Source organism: Gambusia affinis, linkage group LG24, assembly GCF_019740435.1.
Source record: "Gambusia affinis linkage group LG24, SWU_Gaff_1.0, whole genome shotgun sequence".
Classification (NCBI taxonomy): Eukaryota; Metazoa; Chordata; class Actinopteri; order Cyprinodontiformes; family Poeciliidae; genus Gambusia; species Gambusia affinis.
The window spans coordinates 13,411,746-13,428,325 of record NC_057891.1 but is presented as its reverse complement, the minus strand read 5'-3'; the positions used below and the strand labels follow the sequence as shown (position 1 = coordinate 13,428,325).

The 16,580-nt window shown below is 40.6% G+C and overlaps 1 protein-coding gene across 3 annotated transcripts in view; it reads right to left on the bottom strand.

Moving 5' to 3' along the window:
* The window catches only part of LOC122827416 (collagen alpha-1(XXVIII) chain-like), a 39,540-nt gene that overhangs the window by 18,198 nt on the left and 4,762 nt on the right, over positions 1–16,580 (bottom strand). For all 3 annotated transcript variants that reach the window (XM_044110341.1, XM_044110340.1, XM_044110342.1), the window contains 14 exons: positions 15,515–15,646; positions 14,462–14,581; positions 14,180–14,343; positions 12,316–12,890; positions 9,431–9,451; positions 9,281–9,343; positions 7,428–7,481; positions 7,315–7,359; positions 7,169–7,195; positions 6,770–6,814; positions 6,569–6,613; positions 6,037–6,090; positions 1,473–1,541; positions 1,291–1,359 (listed from right to left, as the gene is read on the bottom strand). In XM_044110341.1, coding sequence (XP_043966276.1) covers positions 1,291–1,359; positions 1,473–1,541; positions 6,037–6,090; positions 6,569–6,613; positions 6,770–6,814; positions 7,169–7,195; positions 7,315–7,359; positions 7,428–7,481; positions 9,281–9,343; positions 9,431–9,451; positions 12,316–12,890; positions 14,180–14,343; positions 14,462–14,541 — 1,311 coding nt within the window. In that variant the 5' untranslated portion in view covers positions 14,542–14,581; positions 15,515–15,646. The remainder of the gene's footprint in view (positions 1–1,290; positions 1,360–1,472; positions 1,542–6,036; positions 6,091–6,568; positions 6,614–6,769; positions 6,815–7,168; positions 7,196–7,314; positions 7,360–7,427; positions 7,482–9,280; positions 9,344–9,430; positions 9,452–12,315; positions 12,891–14,179; positions 14,344–14,461; positions 14,582–15,514; positions 15,647–16,580) is intronic.

The window sequence follows — 16,580 nt, the reverse complement described above, 5'->3', positions numbered from 1 at the left end:
ATGTAAATGATGTTTTTTTTTTTTTTTTTTATCTATTTGGGAGAGGAGGAAACCAATTCTGACTCACAATCAGTAGATAACAGGAAGACTGAACATATTCACTGCAAAGCAAAAAACTAGACCAAAAATCTAGATTTGAGGGCAAATATCTTCACACACTTGAAATGACACAAAACTAACTTAGAACTGACCTTCCAACAAGATACAGACGCTTGCTATAAGTCAAAGCGCACAGAGAGACACTAGATGGTGCTAGAGAACATGACTTATTCTCTCCATAGGGAAAAAAAAAGAGCACTTTTGAAATCTTTTCTTTTTTAAAGTGTAGTGTGTGGCCCAACATAACATTCCTTGTTTTGAGTTGATTTTCACATATAAAAAAGATGAAAAGGCTCCTGATGTTCTGTTTCAAATTCATCAAATTGTTCTCGTCTGTTTTATTTGAATTCAGTTTCTGATAGTTCATTGCTAGAATGACTCGGGATATTTCTGCTGCCGTAGGCCTAAACTGCTGGAGCACAAACTGACCACTTTCACTCACTTTCGTCTTCTACTACTCTCCAATTATGTTGTTAACTTTTTTGTTTCTTCTCACGTTATTTTTCTCTCCACAGAAACGACGCTAACCTGGTCTGGCGCTTCGTTTGGCTGCGATTCATTCCTTCCTGGAGGAAGCTGAGATAACGCTGACGTCAACTAATCGTTCTCCGTCTCCTGCTGTTAACGTTTTACTTTCTTGAACATCAAAACCAGCAGTAAATCAGATCATGTGTTTCTCTTTGTGTCAGTAGTGGCAGACGGCCAATTGTACCAAGACAAGTTCTGGTTCAGCTGGACGTTTCTTCCTGTTAAATGCGAGCTTTTAGATAGAAACTTCCTTTGAATAGCTAATTGAACACAAAGTAATGCTAGATAACTAGGTCTGATTGGATTGTTTATCATTAGTAATGCTAACTGTGCTAATACAAAATGCCTAAGCCATTCCTTTTTGCCTGACGTCATCTCTGCTCCTGATAATTACAGTTAATAATGTAGGAAGGCAAGAAAACATAAAAATTATTTAAATATGTGTGTGGTTACAGGGTTTTACAGCCATTTCAGGGTGTTAATAATTGTTACTACAGAGAGGTTAAAAGGTTATTCTTTTTTCAGTGCAACAAAAGGCACATTTCATGTAGTGACAAGCCAGACAGAAGCAGGTTGGAACAGCAAGAAGCAGCACAACAGATCCGTCTACGTTGTTTGCCTGTAATACACAAGTGACACGTTTTGTCCTCGTTTCTAACTCACCGGTGGTCCGGGCTCGCCGATCCCCGTAGGGCCGGGAGGCCCCGGTTGCCCCTGGAAACCGACATCCCCCTGCAGAGTGCGAGATAGCGAGGGGAGTGCTCAGACAGGGTGAGACACAAAAGGCTAGTGGTTATGTTCTCGCGAAATGATTTTTCCGTAATATTACGGCGACGGATTTTTACCTTTGGTCCCGGAAGGCCGATCCCAGTCTCACCTTGGATTCCAGGTGGTCCAGGAAGCCCCCGCTCCCCCTATTAAAAAGATAAACATGGGTACATTTTGTCCACATGTCACTCATCCTTGTGTACGAGCGAGGAAAATCAAAGGAAACCCACCGACACAACCCGCTTTGTCCTGCCTCAACGAAACTTGATTTAAGCCTTAATTGTTTTTGTCTTTTTTTAAAAAAGCTGTTGCTTCTCTACATAATGGCTGTAAATCAAAGCTGTGGCGTTCACAAAAAGGACACATGGGAGGCAGGAAAAAGAGGCGTGGAGATTGTTCTAGGTGCATACCGGTGCTTTTTGTGTCCCCCTCCCTTCCATTGCCCTTTCCAAGCAAGTTAGGACAATGCTTCCCGCCAGACATTACATTGCTGTTTTGGTGATGTAGGATGACAGCCAGACTATGAACGTGAACATTTTTCTAAAATAATTAGGAGGCGACCACTTGGTGCGGAGTAAGTGCTTATGGGAGAAGAGGCTGAAAAGCAGAAGGAACCGACAAATAAGCCGACAAGTTAATAACAGATGAGTTTCTTCGGAGGAGTTTCAAATGTCACAGCAGCGGCGGATCGTAACTCACCAATAAACGCTCCAATGTATAGTTCCTACCCCCAAACCCCCCATTCGCTTTATGAGCTTTTGGAGATACTTGACATTTCTCATGTTATTTATGCCAGCGTTAGGTGATTTTAATCTGAAGTGTTAGAAATGTCAGCGTCGTTGAGAGCGAGTGTTATTTACTGTACGTTATTCCGAGAGGGGGGGAAAAAAAAACTATCAGAATCGAACGCTTTTTAATCACGGTGACCGTCGAAACGGTGACGCGTTTGTACGCCGGGATTCAGGCCGATTGTCACGTATGAATCTGGTTTAAAAAAAAAAATGCGACTGACTTGATTGATGTGTTTGAGTTATAGGTGGAGACGGCCCATAAAAGCTTCAATTTCCTCACAAAGACATTGTGGTGCTGCCCGGGATTATTAAAAATGATCAAATAGGGAGTATGAATGATGTCATAGTCATGTTTAATGTCCTTAATTAAAGGGTGGCTTTAGTTTTCATTCAGAGCCATTTCAAAATTTTATTTGACACAAGCCATGTAGGGAACAGAGCAAACATGTGGAAGACGACGATATGGTATGAATTTTTGTCCTTCGTGAAAAAACTTAAAGATACAAAACCTTTTTGGTTGCCAAATTAATAATGCAGACAAGCTATTCAACTTTTATTATGAAAAATATGGGGTTTATATTGACAGTTGCAGTCTGTTTTCACAGGATGAACTATATGTACCATTAAATATATCTTGTCTCGCAACCTTTAGCATTACAGTACAATGTTGTAAGATGAAAAAATTGGTACTGTTGGTTTTCCGAAATGGCATAATTTGGAGAAGATCAAATATGTATTAAAAATAAATATGAAAGCCATTTAAAAGTTAGAGAGAAGAGTGAAGGAGGACGTTCAAGTCATCTCTACTTCTGTCATCAACATCTGTTTTGTTAACTCTAACAATATGACAGATTGTTTTGTTAAGTATATTTATTAATGAGTAAAGGTAAAAGGGTTAATCGTCTAATAATTTCTAATCATTTAAAAATAATAATCGGTCATATTTGGAGTAAAGTTAATGGCATTTTAGGTCCATTGTAGATAGAGAAAAAAAGGAAGAATACATTTCTGCCAAAAATCTCAGAAATTTTGAGATTAATGCTTTTTCAAGAAACGTTCTTTGTTTCAAACATCTAAATTTTCAAAATATACCATCAAGGTTTATTTGTTGGTTTTTTACTAGCAAATTTTCGACTTTTCAGAGTCCGAAATAAAAAAATTTCTAGAACATTTCTGAGGTCTTTGTTTTTGGGGGGTTATTTGCGAAAATGTACTCATTTTGTTTCTAACTACAATAACCCTAATACGCCGACATATTTATTTATGGCCTTTAAAAAAAAAACTAACAAAAAAACTATTACATTAATTTGACCTGGTTTGACGCGGCACATTCAGAGAAAATACTGTTCAACACCCATAGAAAGCAGTTCAGAGCCGTTTCACTTAACGCTGCTAATGCTAACGTTATTTAGGTCAACATTTACCATTAACTCTCAGAAACACAGCGAATTCATTTAAACACCAACTAATTCTTTTAAACACGAATTAATCAATTTAAACATTTATTTACCTACTTCTGTTAGCTCAGCTGGCCGAGGCAGCTCGGTGTTTAAGATCGGTTTTCGTCCCTACGCCCCTCTGTGAAGTGTGGACTCAGTCGAAGTACACATAAGGGTTCGAGTGCGCAAGCGCGCAAAACTGTGAGAACTGGGACAGTACGCCCCGACATCCAAAATGGCGGGACTGGTCACTGTTTAGGCAGTTGTACTGCTAAAACGTACAACTATATAAAAAAACAAATCATTTTCAATGTACAGTAAAGGTATTTTTGCTTTCCTAAGTCATTGTTGGCGATATATATTTTATTATGCGGAGAAAAAAAAAGTTCAAACTTCACTCAGACAAAGTTTTTTCCAGATGTGTAGAAGTGAAGTTAAATATGTGGATAAATACCGTATATTTAACAAAAGATTTAATGTACTAAAAAGTTTAATCAAGCTTAATTATTGATAAAGACACCAAGTCCTCCAATAGCTGGACCAGTACAACAATATGTTTTCCCTTACATGCTGCTGCAGCTGAATGTTGATTAAAGGCCTGATTCACCACACATCCTGTGTATTATTAATGTCTGAGTGATCCACATAACTTCCCCTCATCACTCTCACGACTAGCGCTGACGTCTTGACTATTTTTTTATAAAATATTTTTTGGCTTCAAGGACACATTAATCATCAAGGAATAGCAAGCAGCTTATTTCCTTTTCCGAAGCCATTTGCTTTAATGACAAGTCTTGTTTTCTGTCTGCACAAATGGCTGTTTTTTTCAATTCAGTTTTTTTTTCTTTTATGTTTCAAAGTGCAAGCAAAAACAAACAAAATAGCCACATTTTCTGCAGATTTTGTTTTCATTGCATATTGTTCTTATGTCAGCTTTACATGACTGGCAAGAAATACACGAGTATTTTGGATACGTTCTGGAGACAAACTGGACACGGCGACATCTGAAGTCTAGACAGTAGAGATGTTTAACTTTGTCGATCTTTAGCTGAAGCCGTACAGGCACTGATGACTGGAGGTAATCATTGCCACCGGGAAGATAAATTTTAAAAAATGGATGACGAAGTAATTGCCCTAATTATGTTTGTGACACTGAACCTCAACAAAGAGGCCTCAGCTGAAGACGGGATGAAAAATCTCTGATTCATCTCCAGTGAGACGAAGCTTCGAGGTTCAGGAAGAAACAGATCCTTGCAAAAGTATGCATACCTCTTAGTTGCAATCACAAACTTCCATATATTTTATAAAAATGTGTTCGGAATTAGTATTCCGTTTACCTTGACACCCGTAAATAAAGTTAGTAGACTCCTTCCCACTTTTTTTCAAAGTATTAATGGGAAGTTGTGGGCTGAATACAAATGTATTTTGTTTTTTCTTTGGCAAAAGTTGAAAACCATGTATGTTTGTCCATCTACCTACCAAATACACACTAGTTGGAGTTGCTCAATAACATAAAAATCCCAACAGAATCTACTGATGTTTCTCGTTTTGTCCTTACAAGAGTAGCACATTCAGGCAGTCACGGGGTTCCTCGGCAAGAAACGGGCCCAATCTTGTAACTCATCTTGTATTTTTCAAGGTCAGACTTGTAAAGGAAGTCTGGCAAAGCCAGAAACATTTTAGAGCCACTGCCAAACAGTCATCAGATGTTTTGCATCTTACCAGCGTTACGGATTGTAAAACCTCCTCTCTATGTGGACCATTAGTTTTTCATCCAGATAGTAAGCTCGTTGTGTTACCTTAGCAACACGCTGGCGTAGCAGCGTGGAAAAAGCCAGCAGTTTTTCATTAAAAAAAAAACCTTTAGTGAAAACATGTAGCAAATATGAAAACTAAACCGAGTAGTCCTGAAGGTCGTGCTCTATCGCAAGGCAGGTTTACTCCTCCAGATTGACCTCCTTATTTGTTGATAAGGGAGAGATGTGGAATAAGGGGTTCTATCGGCATCTATTACTGGCCCAGTTGGTGCACTGGTTAGCTACCGCTGGGGAAAGATGATTGGCAAGATGGAGATGTGAAGCTGTTCCTCGTGTGTTAGATGTGACACACAAGGAGAAAAAGGTTACGCAAGGTTTTAAAAGCTGACACACGAGACTCTTGACTTGAAGTCGGACATCAAAATGTGTTGGCTATTATTGAGAGCGGCCGTCACTGGATTTTTTTTAATGCCGTCACATGTTTGTGCGTTTAAAAAAAACCAAAAACACATGAAGTAATTTCTTCATATAAACACGAAGAAAAGAAGCGCATGTTGAGAAACAGCAAGTTCTGTCGTCAGTCTCAGATTAAGACTGACGACAGTCTGCATCAAAAAACAAAAGCAGAAGAAAAAAGGTCAAAATCCTGCTTACTTTTTTTCCCATGATTCCTTCAGGTCCCACATCACCTGGTTGACCTGGCAAACCCTAGAGCACAAATAAAGGTGTTTCGCATGTTAAAAGACGAACATGAAACACAAACCACAATAAATCACATAAAGCTGTTTTCTTGCCACGGTAACAGCAATGAAACACATTTTGTTCATTTTCTTGTGATTATTTTCACTAGCCACAGACAAGCCTGATTGCAGCCAGAACCGTAGAATCAAAAGCAATCCCTCCAAAGGAGGGACGGATGGGAAGATTTTTTTTATGACCTTAAACAGCCTTTTTTCAGGTCCAGGTTTGTCTAGTATTAACATTTGTTTCATGACAATAAACATGGACGTATGACAGAGAATCCACAAAAACATCAACAACTGAAACGATGAACGACTCAGTGATTGCACAGGGAATAATTATGGATTTCTTGGTCTAAAATGGACAATTCTATACATTATCTGGTTGTGTAAAAGCAGAAGCTTGGTTTAAATGATTCCAATGGAAGGATATAAAAAAGTTAAACCTGGACTCCACGGTTTCCTCTTGGACCAATAACACCTTCAGGGCCCTGAAACAGGATGTGCTTTTATCAGAAATGAATGTAATGCATGGTAAAAAGACGGAAAGTGTAGATTATTTTTGAAACAAATACTCATCTCAAGCTGAAAAATATTATATTTTATATTTGTTATCAAGTTGGAATGACAAATAACTACAAACATACTCTGTCTCCTTTAACGCCTGGTGTACCACACTCTCCTCTCTCTCCCTGTGAGAGAACAAAAAGTTTAGGGGCTTCTACACACAAAAAGAAAATTCAGAGGTTTATGGGTTCAGGTTTGAGCTGCTTTGCAACAATTAATGCCATGGGAACATACAGAATCTGAGAGCTTTGCTGTCGCAGAAGATGACAACAATGTACAGACGATTGCAGGCAGGTTGGAGATTCAACAAAGGGCAATAAAATCCCACAATGTTTTCAAAGTTGTCACATGCCATCATGTCTGAAGCTCATAATCCCCCTGCTACTGCCAATTATAATGATTTTAAATCAGCGTGGGAACTCTTTGTTTTGGAATCTAAAGAGGCATAAGAGCGGTTTGGATTAAAATCCATACAATACCTTCTCTCCTTTGTATCCTGGTTTACCCTGTGTGCGCAAGAGAGTTTTGTTAAATCAAGTAAAGACAGAAGAGAGAAGGATTTTGGTCAAAGAAGACGAGACATTGGTCATCACTTCATGAACCAAACTGAAGACTCTTGACTCACCTCGGCTCCTTCGCGACCTGGAAGTCCACTGAGACCACTTTCACCCTAAAGAAAGATTTTGATTTAATGTGGAACCCTTGAACTACTTGCTTAAGTAGTAGCATTGGCAGTACCTTCTGTCCCTTCGCGCCGGGGCTTCCATCATCTCCGGGACGTCCTTTCTTGCCCTATGGCAGAAGTTGAGGCAACAAAACAACAAATCTAGGTGTACTCACAGAGTAGGATCTAAATTTTAACATACACATAACCCAAACCAAGAAATCCACCTACCGTCACCTTAAAAAGATTACCAGAATAAAGAGTTTCCAGCTTTTCAAACCAAACATTAGAGCTGCATTGTTTGCAGAAAAAATGGTTTAAGTCACTGAGTGTGGGGAACGGATGAGACAAATGTTACTGATGCTGCCATGTCTACTCAGTTAACTTCTTGGCCTTTTTCTATTTTATAATATAGACTCTGTGAACATGCTTGTCTTCAGGTTTTCTCTGGTCGCACACATTGCTTTCGTCACCGTGTCCCCTACCACCCCTTGATGTATAACAGCTTTTGTTCTGAGCATCAGGAGTAAAGGGGTAATTACTTTGCTCTAATCCAGAGAAAAGCCTTCTAAGCAGTAACCACTTTGTCTGTGACCGACCTTCTCTGTTTGGTAAAAGGCGAGCCCGTATCACGACATGCTTGGCAGCCAAAGAAAGTCCTGCATGTAGCACTGAATCTGCCACGCATGTGTTCTCAGATAGTCCCGAGAGGCAGGATTCCTTCAACAGACGTGACTCTGCTGATTTCCCATGTAAATGTGCGTTTAGACCTGTTCTCAATAAACTGTTGGAAGAATGCAAAGTATTTGCTTTACTCTCACTGCTTCGGGGAGACAAGACTTCTAAAAACCCGCACAAGTCACTAAACTCTCCCGAACCCTGCAATTATGTAGCCTGGTGGAGCCTTTGTCTGCAGAGCTCTCCTCGGCACTGATTGTTAAGATGGCAGATTTAACGTCTGGGAGCCTCAGAGGAGCATAGCATAACACAACTGAAGTGGTTTAATATGGTTGTGTTTAGAGATTTGGAAATGTTTGGATAACATGCAATGTGTCACACTTACTGACCACCTGAATTATGTCTTCTTTGTACAATCCCTCTTGCATAATCTCTCTAGATCACCCAGAGTGCCAGGGTCTCTCTAATCATTTTCTCAGGGCAATTAGGTCCGTAACTTCATAGATCCTCTATGAGTGCAACAAACTTTTTCCACTTTTGATTCACACCAATCTGACCGGGACTTTCTGTTGCACAAAAGCCAAACCCAGGCTTCATCTGACCAAAGCCCATTGTTCCAGTAATGGTTCTGTTGGTGTTTGGTAAACTCCACATTTATGGTTCTGACAGTAGAACAGGACAGCTGCTTTCCTGGGATGCCTCCCAAGGTCTCAGGCATTCGTGTTCTCTGTTGAAAACATATTCCTATAGCCAGAACCAGCTTCCTCCAGTCCCTGACTGTATTTGCCTCACTTGGAGGGCTTTTACACCAACAGGGTTCAGAGGTCATTCCAGTTCTCATTCCGGTTCCCCAATGGGATCTAGAAACAGTATTTCCACCAGAAGCACGAGGTTCCCAAGCACCAAGTCTGGTTCCAGAATAGTTGTTTCTTTAGTGCAAACCGTGTTCAATGGGTCGGTCAATCTGAAGACAAAGAAACAACAAACATGGCGGCAAACAGAGACCAGTAGGGCATCTACCATCTTACGACTTCGCTCTTCTTCAGTGTTGTGTGAAGTACCCTGCTGATGACGCATGCTGATGTCCAAGAAATATGGGCATCTGTTCTTGACAGAGCACCAATGTTCAGAGGAACGCAAACTGAACTTGTACTCGAACCAGAACCCTGTCTGTGAAAACATGGCCGGGGTGCATGTGTGTGCATACAAGCCATCATTGCTGATTGGGTGGACATAAAGTATGACTTACCGCAGGGCCACTGGGTCCTCTCTCACCTTTCTCACATTTGCACGGGTTCAATTCGAGCGGACACTGGAAAAACATGAAAGATGACGATGAAAACGAGCACAAGAACCACAAGCAAACAGAACTTATAATGCTGGTACTTTTGGTACTTACACCTTCTTCTACCAGCACAGTCTGCAGGGAGAGAAGTGGAACAGAGTCAAGACATACAATCACTCTTGATAATACAGAGCAAAAAAAAAAATTGTTCTTTAAAATGAGGCTCACACCTAATAAAATTTCACAAACTGTTTGAATTCAATGTGTGATGGATTCCATTGGGGTTTAACACCTTTTATGTGATTCTGACTTGCGATTTTAGAAAGCTTTATGACCGGTGCTGGGTAATAAAATGCAGCAGTACATTGACAGAGTCCGACCTCTCTATATTGATGCCAATCTGAATTTTTTCTTCAGCAACAGAGAAGCTTTTAGTGCAGTCGTTGTTAGCATGGCAGGTTCTCTTTAGACTGACTCAGCTGGTCGGGATTAACTGATTTTACTTGCTCATAATACAAACTACCAGATGCTTAAACTAAAAAACAATCTTAAACCGTCTATGAAGCATTCTTTTGAAATGCTCTTTATTCTTAAGCTAACAGAGGACTTCCCAGATGGTTCTGTGAAACAGCATCTGGTGCGTCGGATTATTTCCTCTCCTTCGACACGTCTTGCCAGAACAATCATTTGCTTTCACTGGAAAGCAAATGAAATTCTTAACTATGCAATGCTAATAGATTTAAAGGATAAATTGGATGAATTAAATATTCCACCAAAGGTTCAGGAGGGGTTCTGGATTGAGACGTAGAGCCAAATAAACAGTCTGTTCACTCTTGAGTAATAGAGTCCTGCGGTTTAATGCTGGGGTAAAAGATAAAAGACATGCTCTCGGCTGGTACAGAGGCACATGCTTATGACATACAGATGCTGCCTAACGAGGAGATGAGATGAAAGTCTGAGTCCTAGCTGTTGCTGCTGCTGGGTCCTAGCATGCCAGCAGAATGTGTTAGATTTCAGATGCAATGCGCTGCATGCTTTTGCACCGTATTCCCCATAAAGCCTTTCACCCATCATATTTAGACGTGTGTACCACTTGTGTCAACACGTAAACCCGGGTTCTAAAGCAGCGTTTGAAGAGTTTGTTGGATGCTGTTGCGTGTTCTCAGACTTCACCCGATTTTCCTCCTCAAAAGTGTTTGAATTCGGAGCATGAGTGCCGACCGAAAGTCAAGATGTCGACTCCGGGATGCTGTTGTATTCTGATTAACACAGCAGTGGCTTATAAAACTCAACCGTTAAGGTTTACACGAACAATCGAGCGCCAACGCGTTTGCTTTTGCTGAAGGTCTATAGCATGAATGTTTACAGACAAATCCCTTTACGGTTTTTTGAAGTCCTCTGCCAACTCAAGAGGGCATGTAGGAAGCAATCTCAGCGAACAGCATTCACAGCAGACCTGTTAGTCTAGCAGCAGGTGTACATTAGGGATGCAATAAGCCTGGAAATCATAGCATCGGCCGCCGTCAACAGCGGAAGCAGGGGGAGTTGTTATTGGGTGGATGGTGAAACTTAAGGCGCTAACATTTGGAAAGCATCTGTGCACATAATGGCTTTTTGAAGCTCCTATCTCCAATCAATTTCTGCCCTCGGGGTGGGTAAAAAAAGCAATTATCAAAGACACACACATGCAATTTCACAAGTGATATAAGTTGCAGTGAAATGTTGTGGGCTTTGGGTGTTTATGCAAGTCTGAGCATGAAGACCAAAAACATGCTACCTCTGATCTGCCTCCCAAATGAAATTGTTTGGAGGAATTCGAAAACTTGCCAAGTTGTCAGTTATTCCTTTTGTGTGGGGGCGTGTGTGTGTGTGTGTGTAAATGAGCTACCTGTTATTTTTTCTGTCTGGAACAAAACTCAGTTGTCAGCCTAATGAAATCATTAGATGGCATTTGCGGTTTTGGTGCAGAGCCACAACCTGTTCTTTAGAATTTTCTCCTGTTTTAGAAGGAGAAAATAGTCATCATTCCTGCAAATTTATTACACTAAGCTAGTAAATACCCCAATTACATTCGCCCTGAACTTAGCATGAAAAAGAGCAACAAGTAGTAAGGTCTTAACCTGAAACTCGAAAACTCCAACTTCAATCTAAGACTTTTATTTTGAAGGGCTATTTTGTGGTTCGATTGTAAACCAATGCATAAGACCCAAGTGGAATATGAGGGCCTTCGTTAGCATATATTGCATTATGTCAAAACAAGTCACCCTGAAAACTTAAGACTTCAGACTCTTTCAAACAACTGCAACTGTCTTGAATCTTGTGATCTTAACTAATAACACTAATTTGTGGCAGCTTAGCTTACTTACTATGGAATTTAATTGTGTGCTACACTGTTGAATGTTTAGAGAGGCGATGTCAAAGTATCTTTCCACGAAAGGAAAGGGAAACCCAATAGTGTGACAGCACTGTTTGACAATTAACCAAAGAGAAACAATAGAGTTACAATTATTTTTGAAGGCTCCTGGATAAATAAACACATTAGGTTGGTAACTTAGCACAATTTGTGGCTGTGCTGTATGGAGAACCATCACAATACAAATTCAATATAGACAACTTTCAAGCATTTAGAGAGAAGTATTTTGGCAAAAGTTGTATTTTTGTCACTAATACCAATGGTTCCTGCTGTTGGTAACGGTAGCTGCGTTTCCATTACAAATGTATGCCAAACTTTGTCAATGTTCTGCTAGTGTAAAAAAAAATTTAAAAAAATTAATATGGAAAAAAGCCCAACTCATCATAGTGCCAAAGCTTTTTTTTAATCAAAAAACCTGAAGTTTTTTAAAATTGGCATGAAGATAATTTATTTCCAAAATGTCAAATTGCGCAATTATACGGTAAATGAATACGCAGTTAGTGACAAAGCATAGTAAGCTGTTGACTAAAGTCGACTATAACCCAACATGGACGCAAGGAGTGACGTTGTTTTTTTTTTTACTCACAATCTCCTTGATGACCTTGTCCACAATGCCAACATCTTGCAGGTTGTGAAGGTAGCGGGTAGCTGGGGAACTAGCGATGCGGCGCAGCTGTGCAATGTTGGTTGCTTCGTTGGCTTCGGGTGTGATTCCTATTGTGAAGAACCGAACGCCTTGGTTCCTCGCATCGTCCACAGCGTCAAATATGTTTGGGTTCCTTGGGTGTGAGATGCCGTCGAAGAGCAGGACGGCCACCTTGATGCTTTTGGTGTTTGACTCCTCCAAGTAAATGCGTGTCAGGTTGGTGATGGCGTAGGTGGTGTAGGTGCCGTGGCCTATGTACTGAATGGGAGCGACTCTGGCTTTGAAGTTTTCAATGCCCCTCCAGTCTCTGAAGGTCTGCTCTATCTTGACCTGGCTGCTGTACTGAAGGAGGGCCGCACGGGAGCTGAGTCCGCGGCCACTGTCCAGCCGGAGGCCCTGCAGTCGGTCCATTACGTCGGAAACGAAGCGTTTCTCCTGTTCGTGGTTGTCCTTGGCGCTCTCTGAGCTGTCGACCAGGAAGGCCAACTCCAAACTGCAGTCTTCATCAATAGAAGCTGCAAAAAAAAAGAAGAAAAAAAAAGCACAGTTAGCATTTAATAAACATGCGTGAGCAATAAATAAAAACTTGAACTTAGGTAAAATTGTTTAGTTCCAAATGGTTAAAGGAGCTCAATATGTGAAAACTTTTATTAGCTATTGAAGTAGAAACTGTTAGCTATCCAGATAAACAAATTAAGCAATGTGTAAAGTTCTTACTCTTTGGCTTTGTTCGGCTAAGGTAAGCTAACAATCTTCGTAGCTTCATAGATTGAAAGATTGTCAAGTGATACTTGTTTTGGGATTCCTATTTGTAATTTAATGCGCTAAAATGTAGTTGTCACAATTCTACAACAAAAACAGCGTGGAAAATCAAAGTCATTGTTCTCATCTGATTGGCCCAGTTGAAATTCTAAAGGTGAAATTGAGCTCAATGGGAGAAATCCCAGACAGAGCAGCATAGGGAGATGAGAATCCAGCGGAACTGCATAGAAAGACAATGGACTTTTTGAGATATTTTAGCCAATTTCACGTTGACAAGCTGGTTTGTACATTGCAGGCTGCCATCCGTTTTGAGAGAGACATGTAAAAATATGTGGTTAACCACGGGAAAATAATCATTTTACAAGGTGGAGGATTACTTTTGTCGCATAGCACCTAATTGGTTAAAACCAACCTTAACCTGTCTTCATTTTCCATCAGCATAATTGTGGCTTTATAACAAACACATGCATTTATTTTCTTTAGTTTGCTGGTACCAAACTGTCCACCTTCCATCTACAACTCGTCCGCCACTCTCATTTCCCGCCAAGTTTGAGATCAAAATCAGTACGACTGCCGGCGACTCGCTGGTCGTTCGGATTCTGCGACATTTCCCGGAACGTCACGAGTTTATCAACGCGGCTCTTCATTTTACAGACAAACCGCTCCGAGCGTCAACCTGCTGCTGCTGCTGCTGCTGGCGGAAGAGGTCGCAGATGTAATAGAGGCTGAGGATAAACCACATTAATCTTCGCCTGAATATGTCACAGAGAGAATGCGCCTGAGGAAACAGGATTCTGAGTGAATAAAACATTTGGGTAACGGAGCACTAAGCAGTCACTCTGGAGATGGATTGCTTAGAGAGCAGAGATATGATCAATCCACGTGCACTGCCTCCCCCAGCAACGTCCTTGCTTGAGTATCAGGTTCAGCTTTTTCACTGTGAGCATTTGTTTTTTTTAAATACTGTCCCCATCCTTTATTTTTTTTTTTTTCCTCCCCCCAAAAAAAATTATGAGGGAAGCAACCTCTGAGGAAAACTTACCTTTGCCATTCTGTGGTATGGAATTTGGTGTGAAGAGTTTGTTTTGCCTCCTTGTGGTCACAACCTCATCTTCATATTCTTCATAGTCTTGAGCCCACACAGCCTGAAGTCTCCACAGCAGGAGCAGCCAGTGCAGAGAGGGAACCATGACTTTTCTCAAAGGGCTTCGAGCGCAAACATGGACATTTAAAAAGGATTAATAATAAATAAACAAATGAAAAGTCAGAACTTTCATTTCAGTATAAGTAAAAAAAAGTTTTCAGAGAAATTAGGGAGGCATACCTTCCAATGTTGCTCCACTCTTTAAGCTCTCCTGTCAGCCATGAAAAGCATCCAGGAAGACAAAAGGAGAACCTCTTCATTCAGCTTTCCATCTGCAGGTTATTCCAGCAGAATCAGCAGCTAAATTAAAAAATAAATAAATAAATTAAAAAAATTTAAAAAGAAAGAAAGAAAAAAAGTTGAGAGCTCACTCCGTCTGTCATGGGACTCCCTCAATTTCAGTCATTGTGATCCTGAAGTTAAATGAAAAGAAGGTCCAGCCCTTTTTTTTTCTCTTCTTCTTCTTAAAACTCTCCCACTCCCTCACAGACGTTTCGGCAGAGCGTGGGGTGTGGAGGAAGAATAAAAAAGTCCCTCATTATGATTGTGGATTCACGGTTTTCTCCTCGTGTTTTCACGTCTTAATCTGGTCTGTATGAAAATGGCAGCTACAAAAACTTCCTTGATGGGGAGCTGCTGTTGTTTTCACCTCCATCAGCTGGATGGAATCAGAACAGAACTTATTTGGGAAGAACATTTGGTGGTGGCACCATCATGCCCTGTGGATCGTTTATCTTTTAATCAAAACAACAATCTATCTGAATAACAATGTGTGGACCACTCATAAATATAGGTTAAGCAAAACGAAAAGTAACAGATTTGCTCCGGAAAGTGTTGAATCTGAAACGATTAATCGGATTTATGGCGACGAATCGATTATCAAAATAACTGCCAACTAATTTAGGGTCTGATTAATGGTTAGATGGAGTATACGGATTCAAAAAAAAAAAAGACATTTTGCTGAAAGAGCATCATACTTGGACCAGTAATTAAGCCAAAAGTCTAGAAATTTTTTTTTAATAATAATAATAATAATAATTTTAAAAAACTGCCTGTAAAAATTGCAAATGTTTCGCCCAGAACTTTTCATGTGGCTGTTTTAGCTTCATCTGGTTCAAATTCAGGGAAAAAGTAAATGAATAAATCTTCTATTAACACCCTTTGCTATCCAGGTGTTAACCCAAAAATATTCACTCATATACACACTCATTCATTTTTGACATTAATATTAACCTGAATACTCATCCGTTTGTCATCGGCGCTTTTCAGCGTGACCGACGCCGTAACTCCTCCGCTCAGAGTCGATAGCCGCCTCTGCTTCAGCACACGACATGTATTTAGCGCCACCTGCCATCGACTCCGTTCCTGTTGAGGTAAAGCATGATGAATGCATGATGCTGCCGCTACCGTGTTTGACCACAGGCGCGGTGTACAATTTTGCCAACAACTACACCTCAGCTGGTTCGCCACAATTCTTTTTTTTTTTTTACTTCAGCGCACACCATGCTTTTCACATTTTCATTTGTAAAAAATGTTTAGATTCCTGTTACTTGACTACAACATAAAATCCCTATAAGACACTGACATTTGCAGATTAAATGTCCATCCATCCATCCATCCATCCATCCATTTTCTTTACACCCTTCTTTCCTAAATGGGGTCAGGAGGGTTGCTAGTTCCTCTCCAGCTGCGTTCCGGGCGAGAGGCGGGGTCACCCTGGACAGGTCGCCAGTCTGTCACAGGGCAACACAAAGACTTACAAGACAAACAACCATTCACACACTCACACCTAGGGAGAATTTAGAGAAACCAATTAACCTGACAGTCATGTTTTTGGACTGTGGGAGGAAGCCGGAGAACCCGGAGAGAACCCACCATGCACAGGGAGAACATGCAAACTCCATGCAGAAAGATTCCCGGCCGGGAATCGAACCCAGGACCTTCTTGCTGCAAGGCAACAGCTCTACCAACTGTGCCACTGTGCAGCCCAGATTGAATGTCAAAGTGAAAATTCAAAGCAAATATAGACTATCAGCACTTATGGAACAGCATCAGAAAAGTTACTTTTTTGTTGAAGCTTCCCCTTGAATGAGCAACAATACTCATTAAAGCTCCCCAGTTTTCATTAATACCATATGAGACTGCCTTGGCATGACAAATCAAACTTTGCATTTGGCCCTCATTTGGAAAATTCTTGTTGCTGTTTGCAGCCTGCAGCTGAAGCCATATAACCCAGCAACCACGGTGGGAAGGAGCTTTTTTTTTTATTGCCCGCTTTTCAGAAAGAAGGAAAAGGTCA